Below are 26166 nucleotides of genomic sequence, written 5' to 3'. Positions count from 1 at the left end.
TACAACTTTCCTAGACTGAGTCAAGAAGAAGCAGAAAGCCTAAACAGACCTATTAGTAGAGAAGATATAGAAAAAACCATTAAAAACCTCCCCCAAAATAAAAGTCCAGGCCCAGACGGTTATACCAGCGAATTTTATCAAACATTCAAAGAAGAGTTGGTTCCTATTCTACTGAAAGTCTTCCAAAAAATTGAAGAAGAAGCAATACTACCAAACACATTTTATGAGGCCAACATAACCCTCATACCAAAACCAGGCAAGGATGGCACAAAAAGAAAAAACTACAGACCAATATCTCTAATGAATACAGATGCAAAAATACTAAACAAAACACTAGCAAATCGAATACAACAACATATTAAAAAAATAATACATCATGATCAAGTGGGATTCATCCCAGAATCTCAAGGATGGTTCAACATACTGTAAAACGGTTAACGTAATACACCATATCAACAAAACAAAGAACAAAAACCACATTATCTTATCAATAGACACAGAAAAGGCTTTTCATAAAATACAACACAATTTTATGTTTAAGACTCTCAACAAAATGGGTATAGAAGGAAAATATCTCAACATGATAAAGGCCATATATGATAAACCATCAGCTAACATCATACTAAATGGCACAAAACTGAAGGCTTTCCCCTTAAATCAGGAACAAGATAGGGTTGTCCTACTCTCTCCGCTCTTATTTAACGTGGTGCTAGAAGTTCTAGCCAGAGCAATCAGACAAGACAAAGAACTAAAAGGCATCCATATCAGAAAAGAAGAAGTAAAGGTATCACTTTTTGCAGATGATATGATCCTATACATCGAAAATCCCAAAGAATCCACAAAAAGACTACTAGAAACAATAAGCCAATACAGTAAGGTCGCAGGATACAAAATTAACATACGGAAGTCAATAGCCTTTCTATATGGCAACAATGAAACATTTGAGAACGAACTCAAAAGAATAATCCTCTTCACAATTGCAACAAAAAAAATAAAATACCTAGGAATAAACATAACAAAGAATGTAAAGGACTTATATAATGAAAACTATAAACCATTGTTAAAGGAAATCGAAAAAGATATAATGAGATGGAAGAACATTCCTTGTTCTTGGTTAGGAAGAATAAATATAATCAAGATGGCCATATTACCCAAAAATATACAAATTTAATGCAATTCACATCAAAATTCCTATGACATTTTTTAAAGAAATGGAACAAAAAATCATCAGATTTATATGGAAATATAAAAAAAAACCGAATAGCCAATGCAATCCTAAAGAAAAAAAATGAAGCTGGGGCATTACAATACCTGACTTCAAACTATATTATAGGGCCATGACAATCAAAACAGCATGGTATTGGCAGAAAAATAGACACTCAGACCAATGGAACAGAATAGAAAGTCCAGAAATAAAACCACATATATATAGTCAAATAATTTTTGATAAAGGGGTCAAGAACATACAATGGAGAAAAGAAAGCCTCTTCAATAAATGGTGCTGGGAAAACTGGAAAGCCACATGCAAACGAATGAAACTGGACTACAGTTTGTCCCCCTGTACTAAAATTAACTCAAAATGAATCAAAGATCTAAACATAAGACCTGAAACAATTAAGTACATAGAATAAGACATAGGTACTCAACTCATGGACCTGGGTTTTAAAGAGCATTTTATGAATTTGACTCCACAGACAAGAGAAGTGAAGGCAAAAATTAATGAATGGGACTACATCAGACTAAGAAGTTTTTGCTCAGCAAGAGAAACTGACTGATAACAAAATAAACAGACAGCCAACTAAATGGGAAATGATATTTTCAAACAGCAGCTCAGATAAGTGCCTAAAATCCAAAATATACAAAGAACTCATAAAACTCAACAACAAACAAACAAACAATCCAATAAAAAAAATGGGAAGAGGACATGAACAAACATATCTCCCAGGAAGAAATACAAATGGCCAACAGATATATGAAAAGATACTCATCTTCTTTAGTTATTAGAGAAATGCAAATCAAAACTGCAATGAGATACCACCTCACACCTGTTCGATTAGCTATTATTAACAAGACAGGTAATAGCAAATGTTGGAGAGGCTGTGGAGAAAAAGGAACCCTCATACACTGTTGGTGGGAATGTAAAGTAGTACAACCATTATGGAAAAAAGTATGGTGGTTCCTCAAAAAACTGAAAATAGAACTACCTTATGACCCAGCAATCCCTCTACTGGGTATATACCCCAAAAACTCAGAAACGTTGATACGCAAAGACACATGCAGCCCCATGTTCATTGCAGCATTGTTCAGAGTGGCCAGGACATGGAAATAACCAAAAAGCCCATCAGTAGATGACTGGATAAAGAAGATGTGGCACATATACACTATGGAATACTACTCAACCATAAGAAATGATGACATCGGATCATTTACAGCAAAATGGTGGGATCTAGATAACATTATACGAAGTGAAATAAGGAAATCAGAAAAAAACAGGAACTGCATTATTCCATACGTAGGTGGGACTTAAAAGTGAGACTAAGAGACATTGATAAGAATGTGGTGGTTATGGGGGGAGGGGGGGAGGGGCACAAAGAAAACTAGATAGAAGGTGACAGAGGACAATCTGACTTTGGGTGATGGGTATGCAACATAATTGAACGACAAGATAACCTGGACTTGTTATCTTTGAATATATGTATCCTGATTTATTGATGTCATCCCATTAAAAAAATAAAATTATAATTAAAAAAAAAAAAAGAAATGAATTCTAAGGCAGGAAATGAGAGTATGAACGAGGACGGTGTCTGATAGGAGAAAACCAGAACAGATTGCTCCTAGAAGAGAGGTACATGATCCAGTCTTTTCCTAAGTAAACTGTATAAGACTTTGTTAAAGAAAGGAGATATCTAAGATAAATAGTAAATGTTCACTTAGGATGAATTAAGACCGTTCACATGCCATTAACAGAAATAATAAAGTCAAGAGAGTGATGCCTTAGAGGGGAAAATGAGGAGTTTGATGTTTGACATATAAAATGTAAAGAATTAATAAGACATCTTAGTGTAGAAAGTTAGCCTGTCAAATACAGATTTCAAGATTAGATATATAAAAATTGTTCCTTCCTAAAGTCAAAATAAATTCATTTATTCAGCACATTTTCTAATCACCTAGAATGTTTCAGAAACTATTCTAGTTTTAGTTGCTGGAGATGGTGAACTGAAAATACATAAATAAACTTAACAAACATGTACAGGGATACAAATCTCTACTCTCCATGGGCTAATAGTTGGAGAGTGGGGAAGTCAAGAGAAAGAAAACAATAAATATAAGGAAATAGACTGACCAGGCAGTAAACAGTGGATAGATAGAGTATTGACCTGGGATTCTGAGAACCCAGGTTCAAAACCCCAAGTTCACCAGTTTGAGTGTGGGCTCAGCTGGCTTGAGCATGGGGTCACTTGCTTGAGCTTGAGATCATAGACATGACCCCATGGTCGCTGGCTTGCCCAAAGATCGCTGGCTTGGGCAAGAGGTCGCTGCCTTGAGCAAGAGGTCACTGACTCAGCTTGAGCACCCCAGTCAAGGCACATGTAAGAAGCAATCAATGAACAACTAAGGTGCTGCAACTATGAGTTGATGCTTCTCATCTCTCTCCCTTTCTGTCTGTTCTGTCTCTGTCTCTTTATTTCTCTCTCTCTCTCTCTCTAAAAATTAATAAAGGTAATAAACAGTCATAGACTTCTTGATGAAAATAAAATACGGTTATGTGATTGAGTGGCTCTATTTATTTAATTAACTATAATAGGTAAAATGTTAGAGATAACATAAAAGTAATACTTGTGTTATTAAAGTAACTCTTTCCCCTAAACGTTTACAATGGGAATAAGACCTTCTGGCTGAAGATGCTCTGAATTTCCTATAGCAGAAAACAATCTTAATAGAGATTATCAAGTGAATTGTTATTATAAACAACAGATTAATGGTGTCATTCTGGGATGAGCTCTTTGTTCATCAGTAATAAAAATCTGCATTTGTTTCTATCACAAAACATTTTCTTATAAAATTAAGTGAAACAGACATACTGTAACACAGTTTAGCAGGTAAGAAGCCAACTCTAGACCTTCCATTCTAAAATACAGCCACAAATAATCCTTAACCATTTTCTTTCCTTGTAGTCTTCCCAGCTGGCATTCTACAGCCCCCCTTCTTCAGCGCCCAGCAGTCTAACTCACTGAACTATGGGGGCATCGGCATGGTCATCGGACATGAAATTACCCATGGCTTTGATGACAATGGTAAAGTGCAGTTGTCATCCCTTTGACTGAGATATAACTGAATAAACCTGATTAAAAGTTATTATAATTTATCAATACAAAAATACATGTATTCACGCATGTATCATTGACCTAATTATCACCACACATTGTTTCTTTTAAGTTGTTACTTAGGAAGATCAGAAATTTCTAGTGCTAATACAGTAGGGAGATAAGCAATGTGTACTTCACTCTCTGAAAGAATAAAGCAAATATTCACATAGAGAAAACACCAATGATAATACTTAGTCTTATTTCCTGATTTTATAATGTCTTAGCTCTCCAGACTTTTAGAAAACAGAGTTCATGTCTTTTTTTGTTTGTTTTGATAACTAACTGCATATTTTATTTATTTATTTAGAAAATTAAATTTAACAGGATGACACTGATCAACAAATGTACCTAGATTTCAGGCAAACATCACTACATCATTTGAATTATATTGTATGTCCATCACCCAAAGTCAAATAATTTTTCATCACCTTATATTTGTCCTTTTTTACACCCTTCTCCCAACCCCCCTTGCTCTATTCTTAATTTTTTGAGGAAACCACCATACTTCCATAATGGTTGTACTACTTTACATTCCCACCAACAGTGGATGAAGGTTCCTTTTTCTCCACAGCCTCTCCAGCACTTGTTATTACCTGTGTTGTTGATAATAGCTAATCTAACAGGTGTGAGGTGGTATCTAATTGTAGTTTTGATTTGCATTACTCTAATAACTAATGAAGATGAGCATCTTTTCATATATCTGTTGACCATTGGTATGTCTTCCTGGGGGAGGTATCTGTTCATGTCCTCTTCCCATTTTTAATTGGATCGCTTGCTTGTTTATTGCTGAGCTTTGTGAGTTCTTTATATATTTTAGATAGTAGCCCCTATGCGAACTGTTGTTTGCAAAGGTCTGTGTCTTAAAATCAGATGTAAAAAATTAAACAGTAAGATACCCATAAGTCATAAGAGGCTTAAACTGCTTGTGATGTGAAATGACTTCCTTTTTTATTATTTATTTACTTATTTTATTTTTCATCTTATACCTACTGCTGAGCTTTGGGCTGTGCAAACAGTGGACACTTAAATGTTTGTATACCTCAAAATAGATTTTTTTGAACAAAGTGAGAAACGGCGGATGGCAGACAAACAGACTCCCACATGCGCCCAACCGAGATCCACCCAGCATACCCACCAGGGAGCAATGTTCTGCCCATCTGGACCACCGCTCTGCTGCAACAGGAGCCATTCTAGTGCCCGAGGCAGAGGCCTTGGAGCCATCTTTGGCGCCTGGGTCCAACCCCGCTCCCATGGAGCCTTGGCTGCGGGAGGGGAAGAGAGAGACAAAAATAAAGGAGAAGGGGAAGGATGGAGAAGCAGATGGGTGCTGTGCCCTGGCTGGGAATTGAACCCAGGACTTCCACATGCCTGGCCGATGCTCTACCATTGAGCAAACTGGCCAGGGCCACCTCAAAGTAGATTTTTGATAGGCGAAATAGATTTAGAGTTTTATTGAAATTGAGAGGAAAAGAAGTAAAGACAGAATATAGTTAAAGCTATGACAAAGATTGGTTTGTAAGGGGAAAGAAAACAGGAAAAGTACAATATAGAGGAAATAATTAAGCCTTAACTAGATCTTTAGAGATCCAGAGAAAGAAAAGGAGATGGGAAAAGGTACAAGTTTGAAAAGGACTTAGTAAGTGTCTGTTAACTCATTTAACTATATAATAGTCTTCACAAGTGGGTACTACTTCCATTTTTCTAATAGAAAAAAGAAATAGAGACACATATTGCAATAAAAACTCACTAAAGTTACAAAGCTAGGAACTGGTGGAACCAGGATGATGGTGATTCAGGTAGTTTGTCTTTGTAGCCCTTTTTATACTCACTCCATCATAGATAACTATTAAAAGGATGATAAAATTTAGCGTCAAAGCAATTGACATATATAAATGCCACTGTATCTCAAAAAAGGAAAAAAACAAAGTATTTAGGGTTAGCAGTAAAGCTCTAGAAAGAAAGGTGGCTTTTTCTTTTTGCTTGAAGTAGAGGGAAACTGAGGCCACAATGTGCCATAAGGGTTTGAGATATGAAATGAATGCCAGAATAAAAATATTGACCTTTTAAAATCTCAAAGTCTCAAATTAAACAGATTGGGTTCAGGTGGAAACCATGTAACAGAAATAAGGCATTATTTTAGGAGTTTTATCTGGTGACCTCAGCTGAGACCTTAAGAGCCAAGTAAGTGAACTGTACGAATTATTACTGAGGTGTGTCAACAGAAAAAACCCTAGCAGCCCCCACTTCACCAGCTGAATGAAGAAGGATAATAATTCCTCTCCCTCTGAGTTCAGTTTCATGTTCTCTCACATGGCAGTATTTCAGTTCTTGAACTTTGAATTTAAAATATCTTATTGGGCCCTGGCCAGTTGGCTCAGCGGTAGAGTGTTGGCCTGGCGTGTGGGGGACCCAAGTTCGATTCCTGGCCAGGGCACATAGGAGAAGCGCCCATTTGCTTCTCCACCCCCACCTTGTCCTTCCTCTCTGTCTCTCTCTTCCCCTCCCACAACCAAGGCTTCATTGGAGCAAGGATGGCCCGGGCACTGGGGATGGCTCCTTGGCCTCTGCCCCAGGCGCTAGAGTGGCTCTGGTCGCGGTGGAGCAACGCCCGGGAGGGGCAGAGCATTGCCCCCTGGTGGGCAGAGCATCGCCCCTGGTGGGCGTGCCGGGTGGATCCCGGTCGGGTGCATGCGGGAGTCTGTCTGACTGTCTCTCCCCATTTCCAGCTTCAGAAAAATACTAATATATATATATATATATATATGTGTGTATATATATATATATGTGTATATATATATACACATATATATATATGTATCTTATTGTAATTTTTGGTGTAATGACTTTTCATTTTACCTGAATAAATATATTATAGGCAGAAATTTTAATAAGGATGGAGACCTCGTTGACTGGTGGACACAACAATCTGCCAACAATTTTAAAGAGCAGTCCCAATGCATGGTGTACCAGTACGGGAACTTCTCCTGGGACCTAGCCGGTGGACAACGTGTATGTCATCAGCATTCTCTTAAAAGGTTTTGAATGTGTCTAATCCTAAGTGAATTAGTGATGCTTTCTTAAAAATCAGGATACAGTTAAGGGTCTTTTTTTTTTTTTTAACAGCTCAATGGCATTAATACACTGGGAGAAAACATTGCTGATAATGGAGGTATTGGCCAAGCCTACAGAGTGAGTAATAATATTTTCCTTCTCATCATAGTGGTTGCAATATATATTTATCTTATTTAATCATTCATTTAAAACCTTTGGCAAAGGCATGTATCATGTAAGCAACAAAAGAGGAAAATGGAAAACAGGAGGAGAAAGGGGACTGTAAATATGCTGACCACAAGGGCAGTGCAGTGTGACTGAGCGGACGCAGAAGCTGAAGGGAGGAAACGCAGACTGAAGAGATATGCAAGTCCACAGAGGAGGCAACCTTTTTTTAAGAAATAATCTCTGAAAAAAATTTATTACAAAAGAGGACCCATAAAAAGAATGAATTCAGAATTATTAATCAATGTACTGAACTGGACCTTCAGTTTTCAAAAGGTGAAGCATATTTGGGAACTATATCAGCATAAACCACAGATGAAATATCAAACCACAGTTCAGTTACAATTATACAGTGAGGGACTGAGAGATATGGTTTCAGCCTGTGACCTTTTAATGATTCAAACTATTACAGTCAGAGTTTATCGTGAAGTGCGCTTAGATTCTCATTTAGACTTCCATTATCTTGTGCAGTCAGTAAGTACTTGTTGGGCACTTTACTACAGTGTATCCATAAACTCATGGTGCACTTTTGACTGGTCACAGGAAATCAACAAAAGATGATAGAAATGTGAAATCTGCACCAAATAAAAGGAAAACTCTCCCAGTTTCATACCTATTCAGAGCAGTTCAATGTGGGCTCACGCACAGATTTTTTAGGGCTCCTTAGGTAGCTACTCCGTATAGCCTCTACAGTCTCGTCACTGACTAATGGCCTAACAGGGGTCTCCAAACTTTTTACACAGGGGGCCAGTTCACTGTCCCTCAGACCATTGGAGGGCTGCCAAATACAGTGGTCCTCTCACTGACCACCAATGAAAGAGGTGCCCCTTCCAGAAGTGCAGTGGGGGCTGGATAAATGGCCTCATGGGGCCGCATTGTGGCCCACGGGCCGTAGTTTGGGGACACCTGGTACCAGAACGGGTTTCTCCACCAGACTGCCGGTTTCCTTCAACTGCTTATCCCACCGAGTAATGTTATTCCTATGTGGTGGCACTTCGTTATAAACGCACCAATATTCACGTTACACTTTGGTCATGGAGTCGAATTTAGCAAGCCACAGAACACACTGAACTTTCCTCTGCACCGTCCACATCTTGACTGGCATGGCCGTAGTCTGCTCCTCTGTATACACAGTGTTATGTCATCATTTGTGCATGTGCACATGCTGCCACATCATCCTACAGAAACTAGGAGGGTTTTCCTTTTATTTGGTGCAGATTTCACATTTCTATTGTCTTTTGTTGCTTTCCTGTGACTGGTCAAAAGTGCACCATGACTTTACAGATACACTATACATGTTTGGCACTGTTCTCGGTGCTGAAGATAGAGCTATGAACCCTTCCTAAAAGATGTCATTACTTGATAATTTAAACAAGGGTTGAAGGATGGTCACACAGATGCCATGTGCACAAAAACAAGTAAGGATTTTCACAAAGAGTAGAAGAAAGTGGTGTTGGAACTACAATGAAGAGTGAGGGCCATGTACGTGCTTCTTCCAGCCCTAGTTAGGCCAGATGTGGGAGAATGAGCAGAGTCTACTTGAGAAAACACAGCAGACAAGATGTCCCCATGATAAGATGAATCAAATATTCCATGGAATGAATGAGGATGTAGGGTTACTTGTCCACCATAGAAATCTTTGGGTTAGTGGGCAGGAGGAGAGCCTTAGTAGTTGGATCAGCAAAGAAGAGGAAGCATCAGAGCTATGTGGGCGAGATGACCAGTGGGGCCTGTGATTTGACAGTGAACATGGACAGATGATCAGAAGGTGAGACTTGGGAGATTAAGCTAACTGCAAAATTTCAAAAAGAATAAATACCCGCCAAGACCTGGGAGATGGTAAATTGCTTCTCTAAATGCTTGCTAATTTTCTTACTGGGTGCTCGACATTGTGCACTTTACCCCTTTAGGTGCTGGGTATTTTTGGTTTCCTATAAACATGTTTGAACTTCATTCTAAGATACAGCTGAGTTGTTCAGAAATGGTTCGGTCCTTTTAGATCTTGCTTTTACAGTTTGTTAGGTGGGACTAGGAAAGTGCTCAGTCTAAAGAAAGTTATTCTTCACTACTGAGCCAAGAGCCTACTGTGTGAGCTTGAGGTTTTCCTTCTTGTTGGGTGTTCATACGAGACCTTTTTATCTCTAATCCTTGGTCGCGGTTCCTTCACTAGCTTGGATAGTTTTCTCATTTGCATACTCACATACTCACTGAATACTTGAGGGGCCATCTTATCTTTGGAGACCTTCTGTCTGTGCAGCTTTCTCCTCTTCAGTGCCCTGTCCTAGTGTCCCTGAACTCTTTGTCCTCAACTCTAGGAGCCCCTTGGACTCTGACTGGGTTTCCCTTCTAAATGTTATAGCTTAGAAATGCTAAAGACCATCATAGGGCTCATTTGTTTACCAGCTCACAGAAATCACTTCTCTTTTTTCCAATGTCCAGTGTCATGCAAGCTATCACTTCGTATATTTTGTCCATAATTTGTATGTTTTCACAAGAAGGTTATTTAACCAGTCCCTGTCACTCTATCTTGCCTAGAAGATGAAGACATTGGCACTCTTAATTCTCCCATGGCTATTCTAAATACTGGCAGATTAAGAATCACTGCTTTAAAAATCCAGCCAAGCCTGACCAGTGGGGGCACAGTGGATAGAGCATTGTCCTGGGATGCTGAGATCCCGGGTTCAAAATCCCGAGGTTACCGACTTGAGCACAGGCATATCTGGCTAGAGCACAGGCTTGCCAGCTTGAGTGCAGGATCATCAACATGATCCCAAGGTCATTGGCTTGAGTCCAGAAGTCACTGGCTTGAAGCCCAAGGTTGTGTGTTTGAGCAAAGGGTCACTGGCTCGACTTGAAACCCCCAGTCAAGGCATGTATGAAAAGCAATCAATGAACAATTAAAGTGCCAGAACTATGAGTTGATGTTTTTCATCTCTCTCACTCAAGCTCTCACTCTCACAAAAAAATAAAAATTAAAAGAAAGAAAGAAAGAAAGAAAGAAAGAAAGAAAGAAAGAAAGAAAGAAAGAAATTTAGCCAAAATCTGGGTTGATGGTATTTCCATGGAGATTCTCATCTAGAATAAATACTGAATTTTAATGAAGCAAATTACATTTGTGCAAATATTTTATTATACATGAAATCCCCTCCTAGATTGCGAACTCCCTAAGAGGGAACAGGCTCAGGTATGCCCCATTTCCTCAGCATCTTTACATAGTACAGACTCAATAAATCTATGGTAATGGCAAGTAGAACGAAATGAAATATAATCACTGTCCTTTGTATTAAATTGAAAGTAACATTTATTAAAAAATTTGTTGTCAATCCCCTTTCTTAAGTATATAAGTAGAGGAAATCTACACTTTTCAACAGTGTTCATTAATCCTTAAGAATTTTTAGATATTCAAGTAACCTAAATTCCTTTTTCCTAATGTAACTAAGATTCACTTTCTTTTGCCCTGGCTTCAAGGGACCAGAATAGTTGCTCATCTTTATTTTTAGAAGATACGATATTAGACCTCTATAAAATCTTAAGAGAACCCCTTGACTTTTGGCAAGAATCACTCAAAGTCTGGTATGAGTATATTTTGCTAAGAGTAGTAACTAAGCTAAATATAGCAATTACAGACTCCCTTAGCAATCTATTCTTCCAACTAGCTAGATATATTCGTCTACCAATAGAACATTTACATAAGTTTTTCATTACTATTTAAGTAAACCATTTGTTTGACATTTATTGGTCATTTGACATATGCTGGGCTCTTGTCGTTTGTTCATCAGTGTCCTATTTTCAAAGCATTTGTAAATTCTACCTTTCTTTCTAATCTGTGCAATTGTAGGTTACCATATCTAAATATATATTATAAATAATTAACAAGAAGTTAATTATTTGGCTATGTGGTCTTTTGCATAGATTTATATATAAATCTAGAAATTATAAACATCATGTTTCTGTTTCATTAACTGCCTAGGCATACCAAAATCATATTAAAAAGAATGGCAAAGAAAAATTGCTTCCTGGACTTGACCTAAATCACAAACAGCTCTTCTTCTTGAACTTTGCTCAGGTATGGTATTTTCTTTTATTGATTGATATCAAACTCATTTTGAGTTATAATTTTATAGTAACTTAGATATGCATTCTAGGTTCTCTTGTTTTAATCAATTGTAGCAGATCATTTGACTTGACTAAAGTTTGCTATGTATAATGGACTATCAGATTATACATATATTTTAAAATTTTTATTGATTTTAATTTACTGTGTTTACATAGATTCAAGTGTCCTACCAAATATATCTCCCCCGCACCCCCATGTTCCCCTCGACACCACCATTGCCCCCTCACCTCAGGATTCTGGAGGAGGTGTGCCCCCTCACGCCTTCCTCCCTTCCCTCCAGGATTTGTTGTCCTGCTCTCTATAATGCTCTGTTATATATATATAATTTCACTAATCTCTTTCCCTTCTCTGATCCCATCCTCTCATCCCCTTTCCCTCTGACTGCTTTCCTTCTAGTTCCTTTGATCTCATCTTGGCCTCTTTTCCATTCCTCAGTTCACATTGTTCATTAGATTCCTCAAATGAGTGAGGTCATATCATATTTTTCTTTTTCTGCCTGGCTTATTTCACTTAACATAATAATTTCCAGATCCATCCATGTTGTCGCAAAAGGTGAGATTTCCTTCTTTTTCAAGGCCCCATAGTATTCCATTGTGTATCTGTACCACTACTTTTTAATCCACTCGTCCACTGACACTTGGGCTGTTTCCAGATCTTCGCTATTGTGAACAATGTTGCCATAAACATGGGGGTGCATTTCTTCTTTTGGATCAGTAATTTGGTATTCTTAGGATATATTCCTAATAATGAAAAATCTGGGTCAAAAGGCAGTTCCATTTTTAATTTTTTGAGGAATCTCCATACTGTTTTCCACAATGGCTGCACCAGTCTGCATTCCCACCAGCAGTGCAGGAGGGTTCCCTTTTCTCCACATCCTCGCCAGCACTTATTCTGTGTTGTTTTGTTGATTAGCGCCATTCTAACTAGTTTGAGGTGGTATCTCATTGTAGTTTTAATTTGCATTTCTCTAATGATTAGTGATGTTGAGCATTTTTTCATATGCCTATTGGCCATCTGTATGTCCTCTTTGGAGAATTATCTATTCATTTCTTTTGCCCATTTTTTGATTGGATTGTTTACTTTTCCGGTGTTAAGTTGTAGAAGTTCTTTATAAATTTTGGTTATTAACCCCTTATCAGAAGTGTTGTCAAATATGTTTTTCCAATGTGCGGTTTGTCTTTTATTTTGTTCATATTGTCTTTTGCTGTGAAAAAGCAATTTTTAGTTTGATATAGTCCCATTTGTTTATCCTGTCTTTTATTTCCCTTGCCAGTGGAGATAAATCAGCAAATACATTGCTGTGAGAGATGTCCGAGAGCTTACTGCATATGTTTTCTTCTAGGATGCTTATGGTTTCACGCCTTACATTTAAGTCTTTTATCCATTTTGAGTTTATTCTTGTGAATGGTGTAAGTTGGTGGTCTAGTTTCATTTCTTTGCAGGTAGCTGTCCAATTTTCCCAACACCATTCATTAAAGAGACTGTCTTTACTCCATGGTATGCTCTTACTTCCTTTGTCAAATATCAATTGTTCATAAGGTGTGGGTTTATTTCTAGGTTCTCTGTTCTGTTTCATTGATCTATAAGTCTGTTCTGATGCCAGTACCAAGCTATTTTGAGTACAATGGCCTTGTAGTATAACTTGATATCAGGAAGTGTGATACCCCCAGTTTATTCTTCTTTTTCAACATTGCTGAGGCTATTCTTACCCTATTTTGGTTCCATATAAATTTTGGGGATATTTGTTCTATATCTTTGAAGTATGCCATTGGTATTTTAATAGGAATTGCATTGAATTTATAAATTGCTTTGGGTAATATAGACATTTTAATGATGTTTATTCTTCCTATCCATGAACTTGGTATATGCTTCCACTTGTTTGTATCTTCCTTGATTTCTTTTATCAATATTTTATAATTTTCCAAGTATAAGTCTTTAACCTCCTTGTTTAAATGTACTGCTAGGTATGTTACTTTTTTGTTGCAATAGTGAAGGGAATTGTTTTCTTAATTTCTCTTTGAGACAGTTCATTGTTGATGTATATATAACAATGCCTCTGATTTCTGAATATTAATTTTATATTCTGCCACCTTGCTGAATTCATTTACCAGTTCTAGGAGTTTTTGACTGAGACTTTAGGGTTTTCTATATACAATATCATATCATCTGCAAATAATGGTATTTTTACCTCCTCTTTTTCAATTTGAATGCCTTTTATTTCTGCTTCTTGTCTGAGTGCTATGTCTAGGACCTCCAGAACTATGTTGAATAAGAGTGGTGAAAGGGAGCACCCTTGCCTTGTTCCTGGTCTTAAGGGGATTGCTTTTAATTTTTGCCCACTGAGTATGATGTTGGCTGTGGGTTTGTCATAGGTGGCCTTTATCATGTTGAGGTATGTTCCCTGTATTCTGACTTTGCTAAGAGTTTTGATCATAAATAGATGCTGGGTTTTATCAAATGCTTTTTCTGCATCTATGGATATTATCATGTGATTTTTCTTCTTCCTTTTGTTTATGTGATGAATCACATTGATATATTTGCAGATATTGTATTGTCCTTGCCTCCTCAGAATAAATCCCACTTGATCATGATATATGACATTTTTCATGTATTGCTGGATCCAGTTTGCTAATATATTGTTGAGAATTTTAATATCTAAGTTCATCAGGGATATTGGCCTATAGTTTTCTTTCTTTGTGTTGTCTTTGCCTTGGTTTGGAATGAGGATTATGCTCGCCTCTTAAAAGAAGCTTGAAGTCTTCCCTCCTCTTGAATTTTTTGAAATAACTTGAGAAGCATTGGAGTTAGTTCTTTAAATAGTTGGTAAAATTCACCTGGGAAGACATCTGGGCCAATACTTCTGTTTGTTGTAAGTTTTTTTTTTAATCTTATTTTTATTAATTTTAATGCAGTGACATTGATAAATCAGGGTACATATGTTCTGAGAAAACATCTCCAGATTATTTTGACCTTTGATTATGCTGCATACCCCTCACTCAAAGTCAAATCATCCTCTGTCACCTTCTATTTGGTTTTCTTTGTGCCCCTCCCCTCCCCCCACTCCCTCCCTCTCCTTCCTTGCCCCTTCCCCACCCCTCCACCCCACTACCTGTTACCATCACATTTTTGTCCATGTCACTGAGTCTCATTCTTATGTCCCATCTCTGCATTGGTTCATATATTGATAATTCTTATTTTTTTTCTGATTTACTTATTTCACTCCGTATAATGTTATCAAGGTCCATCCATGTTATTGTAAATGATCCGATGTCATCATTTCTTATGGCTGAGTAGTATTCCATAGTATATATGTACCAAAGCTTTTTAATCCACTCGTCCTCTGATGGACACTTGGGATGTTTCCAGATCTTCGCTATTGTGAACAATGTTGCCATAAACATGGGGGTGCATTTCTCCTTTTGGATCAGTAATTTGGTATTCTTAGGATATATTCCTAATAATGAAAAATCTGGGTCAAAAGGCAGTTCCATTTTTAATTTTTTGAGGAATCTCCATACTGTTTTCCACAATGGCTGCACCAGTCTGCATTCCCACCAGCAGTGCAGGAGGGTTCCCTTTTCTCCACATCCTCGCCAGCACTTATTCTGTGTTGTGTTGTTGATTAACGCCATTCTAACCAGTGTGAGGTGATATCTCATTGTGGTTCTAATTTGCATTTCTCTAATGATTAATGATGTTGAGCATTTTTTCATATGCCTATTGGCCATCTGTATATCCTCTTTGGAGAAGTGTTTATTCATTTCTTTTGCCCATATTTTGATTGGATTGTTTACTTTTCCGGTGTTAAGTTGTAGAGGTTCTTTATAAATTTTGGTTATTAACCCCTTATCAGACATACTGTCAAATATGTTCTTCCATTGTGTAGTTTGTCTTTTTATTCTGTTCTTATTGTCTTTGGCCATGCAAAACCTTTTTAGTTTGATATAGTCCCATTTGTTTATCCTGTCTTTTATTTCACTTTCCCGTGGAGATAGATCAGCAAATATATCGCTGCGAGAGATGTTGGAGAGCTTACTGCCTATGTTTTCTTCTAAGATGCTTATGGTTTCATGGCTTACATTTAAGTCTTTTATCCATTTTGAGTTTATTCTTGTGAATGGTGTAACTTGGTGGTCTAGTTTCATTTTTTTGCAGGTTGCTGTCCAATTTTCCCAACACCATTTGTTAAAGAGGCTGTCTTTACTCCATTGTATTTCCTTACCTCCTTTGTCAAATATCAGTTGTCCATAGACCTGTGGGTTTATATCTGGGTTCTCTGTTCTGTTTCATTGATCTATGTGCCTGTTCTTATGCCACTACCAGGCTGTTTTTAGTACAATGGCCTTGTAGTATAGCTTGATATCAGGAAGTGTGATACCTCCTCCTTTATTCCTCTTTTTTAAGATTGCTGAGGCTATTCGTGTTCTCTTTTGGTTCCATATAAATTTTTGGAATATGTGATCTATATCTTTAAAGTATGTCACTGGTATTTTAATTGGTATTGCATTGAATTTATAAATTACTTTGGGTAATATAGACATTTTAATGATGTTTATTCTTCCTAACCATGAGCATGGTATATCCTTCCACTTGTTTGTATCTTCCTTGATTTCTTTTATCAATGTTTTATAATTTTCCGAGTACAAGTCTTTAGTCTCCTTGGTTAAATGTACTCCTAGGTACTTTATTTTTTTGGTTGTAATTGTGAAGGGGATAGTTTCCTTAATTTCTCTTTCTGATTGTTCATTGTTGGTATATAAAAATGCCTCTGATTTCTGAGTATTAACTTTATATCCTGCCACCTTGCTGAATTCATTTATCAGGTCCAGTAGTTTTTTGACTGAGACTTTAGGGTTTTCTATATACGGTATCATATCATCTGCAAATAATGATAGCTTTACTTCTTTTCCAACTTGAATGCCTTTTATTTCTTCTTCTTGTCTGATTGCTGTGGCTAGGACTTCCAGGACTATGTTGAGTAAGAGTGGTGAAAGGGGGCACCCCTGCTTTGTTCCTAGTCTTAAGGGGATTGCTTTTAATTTTTGCCCTTTGAGCATGATGTTGGCTGTGGGTTTTTCATAGATGGCTTTTATCATGTTGAGGTATATTCCCTGAATTTCCACTTTGCTGAGAATTTTGATCATAAATGGGTGCTGGATTTTATCAAATGCTTTTTCTGCATCTATTAAAATTATCATGTGGTTTTTCTCCTTTCTTTCATTTATGTGATGAATAACATTGATAGATTTGCAAATACTGTATCAGCCTTGCCTCCCCAGAATAAATCCCACTTGATCATGGTGTATGATTTTTTCCATATATGGTTGGATCTGGTTTGCTAATATTTTGTTGAGGATTTTAGCATCTATATTCATCAGGAATATTGGCCTATAATTTTCTTTCTTTGTGTTGTCTTTGCCTGGTTTTGAAATCAGAATTATGCTCGCCTCATAAAAGGAACTTGGAAGTCTTTCTTCCTCTTGAATTTTTTGAAATAGTTTGAGAAGGATAGGAGTTAGTTCTTCTTTGAATAGTTGGTAGAATTCACTTGTGAAGCCATCTGGCCCGGGACTTTTCTTTGTTGGGAGTTTTTTGATAACTGTCTCAATCTCATTGGGTGTAATCGGTTTGTTTAGGTTTTCTGATTCTCCCAGACTGATTTTTGGAAGATTGTATGTTTCAAGGAATTTGTCCATTTCATCTAGGTTGTCTAGTTTTTCGGCATACAGTTCTTCATAGTATTTACTTACAATCCTTTGTTTTTCTGTTGTGTCAGTTGTTAGTCATAATTTTTTTTAATTTTTTTTATTTATTCATTTTAGGGAGGAGAGGGAGAAACAGAGAGAGAGAGAGAGAGAGAGAGAGAGAGAGGAGAGACAGAGAGAGAGAAGGGGGGAGGAGCTGGAAGCATCAACTCCCATATGTGCCTTGACCAGGCAAGCCCAGGGTTTCGAACTGGTGACCTCAGCATTTCCAGGTCGATGCTTTATCCACTGCGCCACCACAGGTCAGGCTCTGTTGTGTCAGTTGTTATTTCTCCGCTCTCATTTCTAATTTTATTTATTTGAGTCCTCTCTCTCTTTTTCTTGGTGAGTCTAGTTAAAGGTTCATCAATCTTGTTTACCTTTTCAAAAAACCAGCTCCTAGTTTTATTGATACTCTGTATTGTTTCTTTAGTCTCTATGTCATTTATTTCTGCTCTGATCTTCATTATTTCCTTCCTTCTACTACATTGAGGCTTTACTTGATGTTCTTTTCTTAGTTCTTTTAGATGCAGGGTTAAGTTGTTTATTTGAGCTTTTTCTAGCTTCTTAAAGTGTGCCTGTACTGCTATGAACTTCCCTGTCAGTACTGCTTTTGCTGTGTCCCATAAATTTTGAGTTCTTGTATGCTTGTTATCATTCGTTTCTAGGAATTTTTTTATTTCTTCTTTGATCTCATTTTTAATCCATTTGTTATTTAACAGCCTGCTATTTAGTTTCCATGTGTTTGAGAATTTTTAAACTTTTCTGTTGTGGTTGATTTCTAGTTTCATGCCATTGTGATCAGAGAAAGTGTTTGATATGATTTCAGTCTTCTTAAATTTGTTGAGAGCACTTTTGTGCCCTAACATGTGGTCTATCCTAGAGAATGTACCATGAGCACTTGAAAAGAATGTATATTCTGCTGCTTTAGGCTGAAAGGTTCTGTAGATATCTATTAAATCGAGTTGATCTAGTGTGTCCTTTAAGTCTGCTGTTTCTTTGTTAATTTTCTTTCTGGAGGATCTATCTAGTGATGTTAGTGGGGTATTAAAATCCCCTACTATTATAGTGTTGCTGTTGATCTTGCTCTTTATATCCATCAAAGTCTGCTTTATATATTTAGGTGCTCCTATATTAGGTGCGTAGATATTTATAATAGTTATATATTCCTGTTGGATTACTCCCTTTATCATTATGTAGTGGCCTTCTTTATCTCTTACTATATTCTTTGTTTTAAAGTCCATTTTGTCTGATATAAGTATTGCTACCCCAACTTTTTTTTCATTTCCATTTGCATGAAATGGTTTTTCCATCCTTTTACCTTCAGTCTATGTGCATCTTTTCTTTTAAGGTGTGTCTCTTGTAGACAGCATATGTACGGGTCCTGTTTTTTTATCCATGCAGCTACCCTATGTCTTTTGATTGGATCATTTAATCCATTTACATTTAGGGTTATTATTGACATGTAGTTGTTTATTGCCATTTTATTCTTTAAAGCTGTATTCCTCTTTTGCTATATTCTTTTCCCACTTTAATCTGTTTACACCATGCCCCTTAACATGTCCTGCAGCATTGGTTTGGTTGTAATGAATTCCTTGAGTTTTTTTTTGTCTGGAAACTTTGTATTTCTCCTCCAATTTTAAATGAGAGCTTTGCTGGATAAAGTAGTCTTGGTTGTAGGTTCTTGTTCTGCATTACTTTGAATATTTCTTGCCATTCCCTTCTGGCTTCAAGTGTTTCTGTTGAGAAGTCTGATGTCATCCTTATGGGGGCTCCTTTGTAGGTGATAGCCTTTTTTTCTCTCACAGCTTTTAATATTTTCTCTTTATCACTTAGTTTTGGTATTTTAATTATGATGTGTCTCGGTGTAGGTTTCTTTGGGTTTCTTTTTAATGGAGTTCTTTGTGCTTCTTGAATTTGTGAGAGTTTCTCCTGCATTAATTTAGGGAAGTTTTCAGCTATGATATGATTGAACAGAGCCTCTATCCCTTGTTCTTTCTCTTCTTCTTCAGGAACCCCTATGATGCGGATGTTATTTCTCTTTATGTTGTCACAGAGCTCTCTAAGAGTTTCCTCAGACTTTTTGAGTCTCTTTTCTTTTTTCTTCTCTGCTTTCATGCCTTCATTCCAGTTGTCCTCCAACTTGCTGATTCGATCCTCAGCTGTATCCATCTTGTTTTTAATTCCGTCCATTGTGGTCTTCATTTCTGATATTGTATTTGTCATCTCCAACTGATTCTTTTTTAATATTTCAATATCCTTTTTTATACTTGCTATTTCTTTATTTAGGTGTTTGTGATGACCATCCATTGTTGTTCTAAGATCCCTAAGCATCCTTACAATAATTATTTTAAACTCCACATCCGGAAGTTTGATTATTTCCATATCACTCAGTTCATCTCCTGAAGGTCTCCCTTGTGGTTTCATTTGGATTTCACTTCTTTGTCTTCTCATTGTGCTTACCCAGGGAGTTTTCTTTGTAGAGCTGGTTGAGTCTACGCTTGGTATTGTCTGCCTCTAGTTTTTACTTCTGTTGTTTTTAAGTCTTCTTGGGTTGGCATCAGCTATTATTTGTAATCCACTTTAGGATTTGGGCTACTTTGAAGTCTTGATTTGTTTGTTTTCTTAACAGGTGATTGTCTTGTTTGCTGATCTCAGCAGGGGGCTTATTTGAAACTGTATCCAGGAATGCGGTGTGTGTGACCTGATGCTCTGAAGTCCTCTTCTGCCAGTTAATCTCTTTGAGGGCGGGTTGCTTTCTCAGCTTCAGTAGGGGGAGGTGTATCTCAGATCTCCAAGGAGACCTGAGTTACTGCCCCTCCTCCCCACTTCTTGTTTTCAGCTGTGTCTTGTTGTGCTGACTGGAGCTGGAGAGATGTCTGTATCTATGTGACCTGGAAGTACTTTTGTATTTTGCTTTGTGGAAGGATCAGCCCCTCCCCCAGTTATGGCCACCTCCAGCACTGAATGAGTCAGTTTTTTATGTCATCACCTATATTCCTCTCCCCCTCTCCATCCGTCTCTCTCTCCTCTTTTTGAAAGACAAGCTGGCCCTTTCAACACACCTCATTCCCTGGTCACCAGGTTAGTGGCTGTGAGCAGTATTTACTGCTCTTATCCTTGGAATTGAGAGCCCAGCCTCACCCCCCGTCATTCCTATAAGCAGGGGAGATTCAGGCGCTCACTACCAGGTTTGTTGTGGCTTCTTCTTTGCTCCTTGATTTTTGAAAGCTGTTCTTGTAGTCCAGATTTGGTTTTTCATGCTGATTGTTCATAATTTAGTTTATAATCCATTTCGGTGGTGTGAGCTGGGAGTCTGTGCGTCTGCCTACTCCGCTGCCATCTTCAGGTCCCTGTTGTAAGTTTTTTGATAACTGTTTCAGTCTCATTTGTTGTAATTGGTCTGTTTAGGTTTTCTAATTCTTCCAGATTGATTTTTGAAAGATTTTATGTTTTAAGGATTTTTTCCATTTCATCTAGGTTGTCTAATTTTTTGGCATACTGTTCTTCTTAATATTTTCTTACAATTGTTTGTATTTCTGTTGTGTCACTTGTTACTTCTCCACTCTCATTTCTGATTTTATTTATTTGAGTCCTCTCTCTTTTTTCCTTGGTGAGTCTAGTTAAACATACATCAATCTTATTTACCTTTTCAAAGAACTAGCTCCTGGTTTAATTGATCCTCTGTTTTGTTTTCTTTGTCGCTATGTCATTTATTTCCATTCTAATCTTTATTATTTCCTTCCTTCTACTTTCTCTGGGCTTTACTTGCTGTTCTTTTTCTAGTTTTTATAGATGCAGGGTTAAGTTGTTTATTTGAGCTTTTTCTTGCTTCTAAACATATGCTTGTAATGCTATGAACTTCCATCTCAGGACTGCTTTTGTTGTGTTCCATAAATTTGGAGTTGTTGCATGTTCATTTTCATTTGTTTCCTGGAAATTTTTATTTCTTTCTTGATCTCATTGTTAACCCATTCATTATTTCATAACATACTATTTAGCCTCCAAATGTTTTTTTTCTATTGTAGTTGATTTCTACAACCACTGTGATCAGAGAAGGTGCTTGATATTATTTCCGTCTTGTTAAATTTATTGAGACTTGTTTTATGTCCTAACATGTTGTCTATCCTAGAGAATGCACCATGAGCACTTGAAAAGAATGTATAGTCTACTGTTTTATGGTGAATGATTCTGAAGATATCTATTAAATTCATTTAATGTAGTGTGTCTTTTTTTTTTTTTTTTTTTTTTTTTTACAGAGGCAGAGATAGACAGGGACAGACAGACAGGAACAGAGAGAGATGAGAAACATCAATCATCAGTCTCTCATTGCGCGTTGCGACTTCTTAGTTGTTCATTGATTGCTTTCTCACACGTGCCTTGACCGCGGGCCTTCAGCAGACCGAGTAACCCCCTGCTGGAGCCAGCGACCCTGGGTCCAAGCTGGCGAGCTCTTTGCTCAAGCCAGATGAGCCCGCGCGCGACCTCTGGGGTCTCGAACCTGGGTACTTCCGCATCCCAGTCCGACGCTCTATCCACTGCGCCACCGCCTGGTCAGGCATGTAGTGTGTCTTTTAAGGCTGCTGTTTCTTTGTTAAATTTTTTTCGTGATGTCTGACCAGGCAGTAGTACAGTGGATAGAGTTTCGGACTGGGATGTGGAAGACCCAGGTTCGAGACCCCGAGGTCACCAGCTTGAGCATGGGCTCATCTGGTTTGAGCAAAAGCTCACCAGCTTGGACCCAAGGTCACTGGCTTGAGCAAGGGGTTACTCAGTCTGCTGAAAGCCCGTCGTCAAGGCACATATGAGAAAGCAGTCAATGAACAACTAAGGTGTTTCAATGAAAAACTGATGATTGATGCTTCTTGTCTCTCTCCATTCCTGCCTGTCTGTCCCTATCTATCTCTCTCTCTGACTCTCTCTGTCTCTGTAAAAAAAATTTTTATGAGGATTTATCCATTGATGTTAGTGGGGTATTAAAATCCCCTACTATTATAGTATTGCTATTGATCTCGCCTTTTATGTCCATCAAAATCTTCTTTATATATTTAGGTGCTTCTATATTAGGTACATAGATATTTATAATGGTTATATCTTCCTGTTGGGCTGCTCCCTTTATCATTATGTAGTGACCTTCTTTATCTTTTACTATAGCCTTTGTTTTAAAGTCTACTTTGTCTGATATAAGTATTGCTAACCCAGCCTTTTTTCATTTCAATTTGCATAAAATATTTTGTTTCATTCCTTCACTATTAGTATATGTGTATCTTTTGTTTTGAGGTGGGTCTCTTGTAGACATCATATGTAGTTTCTGTTTTCTTATCCATGAAGCTATCCTATGTCATTTGATTGGAGCATTTAATCCATTTACATTTAAGGTTATTGATATGTATTTGTTTATTGACATTTTGTTCTTTAAATCTACATTCCTCTTTCTCTAGAGTTTTTTTCCCTTTGTTCTGTTTACAACAGGCCCCTTAACATTTCTGTCAGCATTGGTTTAGTTGTAATGCATTCCTTGAGTTTTGTTTTGCTTTTTTTTTTATTTGGGAAGCTTTTTATTTCTCCTTCAAGTTTAAACAATAGCCTTGCTGGATAAAGAAGTCCTGGTTGTAGGCTCTTGTTTTAAGTAAGTTTGAATAGTTATTGCCATTTTCTTCTGGCCTCAAGTGTTTCTGTTGAAAAGTTGGATGTCATTCTTATGGGAGCTCCTTTGTAGGTGATTGACTTCTTTTCTCTTGTAGTTTTTAGTATTTTTTTTAGCTCTTAATTTTAGTATTTTAATTATGATATGTCTTGTTATAGGTCTCCTTGGGTTCCTCCTTAATGGGACTCTCTGTGCTTCTTGAACTTGTTTGACTTTTTTCTTTATCAATTTAGGGAAGTTTTCAGCTATGATTTCTTTAGCCAAGTTCTCTATCCCTTGTTCTTTCTCTTCTCCTTCAGGAATCCCTATGATGCAGATGTTTTTTCTCTTCATGTTTTCACAGAGCTCTCTTAGAGTTTCCTCTGACATTTTGATCCTTTTTCTTTTCTGCTTCCATTCTTTCATTTATCTTGTCCTCTAAATCACTGATTCGATCCTCTGCTCCTCTAGCCTGCTTTTGATTCCTTCTAATATAGTCTTCATTTCTGATATTGTAATTGTGATTTCTGTCTGATTTTTTTCATGATTTCAATGTCCTTTTTGATGCTCGCTGTCTCTTTACTTAGGTCCTTATTATTTCCATTCATTTTTGCTCTAAGATCCTTGAACATCCTAACAATCATTATTTTAAACTCTACATCTGGTATCTTGGTTATTTCCATCTCATTCAGTTCTTTTTCTGGGGATTTTTCTTGTTGATTCATTTGGATTGCATTTCTCTGTCTTCTCATTTTTTTCTGTGTATAGACTGCTCCTTTGTGTGTGCTGTTTGTGTAACTACCTGAGTATAAGGTTTGTGTTGTCTGCCTTCGGCTCCAGTTGTGTTGTGTCTATATTTTTTTGCGTTGGCCTCAGGTATTGTTTGTAATCTGCTGTGGGTTTCTCGTCTGCTGCTACTGCTCTTTTTGCTATTTGTGTTGGTGTTTTCTATGCCTTAGCTGGATCAGATGTGAGGAGCCCTTCTTTAAGATACCACTCTGTCTAGAATTGTTAGATCCTGAGCTGATGCTCTTTGTATCTGGCCACTAGATGTGCCAGCCATGGACCTATCTGGCGAGAACCTGGTGCAGACCAGTGGGGGTCACTGCCTATAGCTGGCCCTTAGCAACCTTCTTGGAGCTACAGGTGATCCAGAATTTGTGGCTGCCTCTGCTGGGCCCAGGTGCCATTGTAAATATCAGCTGCACTACTAGGCTGACTTTTATCTTCTCTTGGCCAGTGGGTGTGGCTTCTGTATTCCCAAGGTGTGGTCTGTCCACTGGCCCACCACTGCTGCCACTTCCTTGGGTGCTCGGGCACCTGCACCGCTGGGGGCGCGGGCTTGTGGGCCGACCTGTGGGCTGCCGCACTGCTCCCTGCAGGGCGTGGGCCACCTCATTGGGCACTGCCCCCACCACTGCATGGGCTGCCTTGCCAGGCACCACCCCTGCCACTGCAAGCACAAGGCCGCTGCAGCCGCACCCAGGCCCGCTGACCCTTTGGAGGTTACTCAGCAGCATGGCGGGGTGGTATAGCCCAGAATTCAGCACTCAGAACCTGTGTCCCTGATGCACCCCCTTCTTCTAAATGACTCTTTGCTCTGACTGGAGTAGGAGAGCCTCTGGTGAGTGGGGTAATTGCTTTCCTTTGCCAGCTTGGTTCTCCCAGGAGAAGTGGCCACTTTAGATTTGGAAAGTAATTCAGAACAGGGGTTGGGGCACTGTCTCCCACACTCTCTCCCTGTGCCTCCAAGCTTACACTCTCCTCTCTCTACTTCAGCCCTCTCAGTGCTCCACACTCCCAGAGCCCCAGGTAAGTGGCTGTGAATGAGGTTTTCTTCACTATCCCTTTAAGACAGAACTGGGTCTGAGATTCTGTCTTCCTCTCGCAAACAGTAACCCAGCTCTTTTTTCAGCCACATACTGTCCGTATGCCTCTTCTAGTCTCTGGGGCTCCAGGCTGTGGCTCCGGTCCTGGGGCTGAGGACCCACAACTCTCAGTGCAATCCACCCCACCATGAGAGTCCCTCCGGGCCTCTGCTCACTCGTTGGAGTGAGGAAGTCCTTTCCACATCTCCACCCTTCCTACCAGTCCCAGTGTAGTTCCTTTAGTGATGCTTGGTTATAGATTCCTCTTAGTTTAGTCCAAAGTAGGTTTTACAAGATGATTGTTCACAAGTTAACTTGTCACCCATTTTGGTTCTGGGAGGTGGGAGTTGTAATATCAGCCTACTCTGTTGCCATCTTCTGGTCCTCTCAGATTATATTAATGATAATTATGCTCCTGGTTGCTTATCACTGAACATTATTTGAAATATTGAATGATTGGAAAATGAAGAATTCCAATTTAATTTTTTCAGTAGGAAGTTTGCTTTTCCCTTCACTTGCCCAAACAAAAATAAGTAATATCCTTGATTAAACCTAACCACAAGATTTCCTTTTCTATTCCTATCTCTAGGTGTGGTGTGGGACCTACAGACCAGAGTATGCAGTCAACTCCATTAAAACAGATGTCCACAGTCCAGGCAATTTCAGGTGTGTGGATTTAAACACAGCCAAGGTACTCCAGTATTGGTCCCATTACTTCCAATTTTGGAATTTGGCATTTTTTAACTATGGATTCTATAAAATTTGGAAACCCAGTGGATTAATTTTTTTTCTTAATAGGGTTACAGGTAGGATTAACAGAGCATATCAGGGTAAATGTCCTATTCACATAACTATAGCCATCACTGCTCTTATGCTCAGAATATATGTAACTTAACCTTAGTGCTTGATGGATTCCAACAAATATCAGAACAGTAGCTCTATTTAAAGGTAACACAAAGACATTTCTAGGAGACTGTGAAAGGTTTAGGCTTAGGACCAATTAGTAGCTGTCCCAAAGAAAGATTTCCATTCAACATAAATGGAAACTTTCTAGTAATCAGACATTGTCTGGTATGTAGTAAAAATTATTCCCAAAGTTCCAGGAGTAGAGAGCAGAGAACACTTCATCAAGAATGATGGAGAAAAATGCTCCGCATAAGGAAGGTTG

At 38.1% G+C, this 26166-nt stretch overlaps 1 protein-coding gene across 4 annotated transcripts in view; it reads left to right on the top strand.

Annotated features, from left to right (window-relative positions):
* MME (membrane metalloendopeptidase) overlaps positions 1 to 26166 on the top strand; it is a 138897-nt gene that overhangs the window by 102861 nt on the left and 9870 nt on the right. For all 4 annotated transcript variants that reach the window (XM_066259055.1, XM_066259054.1, XM_066259056.1 and 1 more), the window contains exons 18-22: positions 4176 to 4295; positions 7243 to 7376; positions 7491 to 7556; positions 11614 to 11709; positions 25588 to 25664. In XM_066259055.1, coding sequence (XP_066115152.1) covers positions 4176 to 4295; positions 7243 to 7376; positions 7491 to 7556; positions 11614 to 11709; positions 25588 to 25664 — 493 coding nt within the window. The remainder of the gene's footprint in view (positions 1 to 4175; positions 4296 to 7242; positions 7377 to 7490; positions 7557 to 11613; positions 11710 to 25587; positions 25665 to 26166) is intronic.

The sequence above is a fragment of the Saccopteryx bilineata genome, chromosome 2 (genome assembly GCF_036850765.1).
Source record: "Saccopteryx bilineata isolate mSacBil1 chromosome 2, mSacBil1_pri_phased_curated, whole genome shotgun sequence".
Lineage (NCBI taxonomy): Eukaryota > Metazoa > Chordata > Mammalia > Chiroptera > Emballonuridae > Saccopteryx > Saccopteryx bilineata.
Note: the sequence above shows the minus strand (reverse complement) of the source record. Positions and strands in the feature narration are given on the sequence as shown.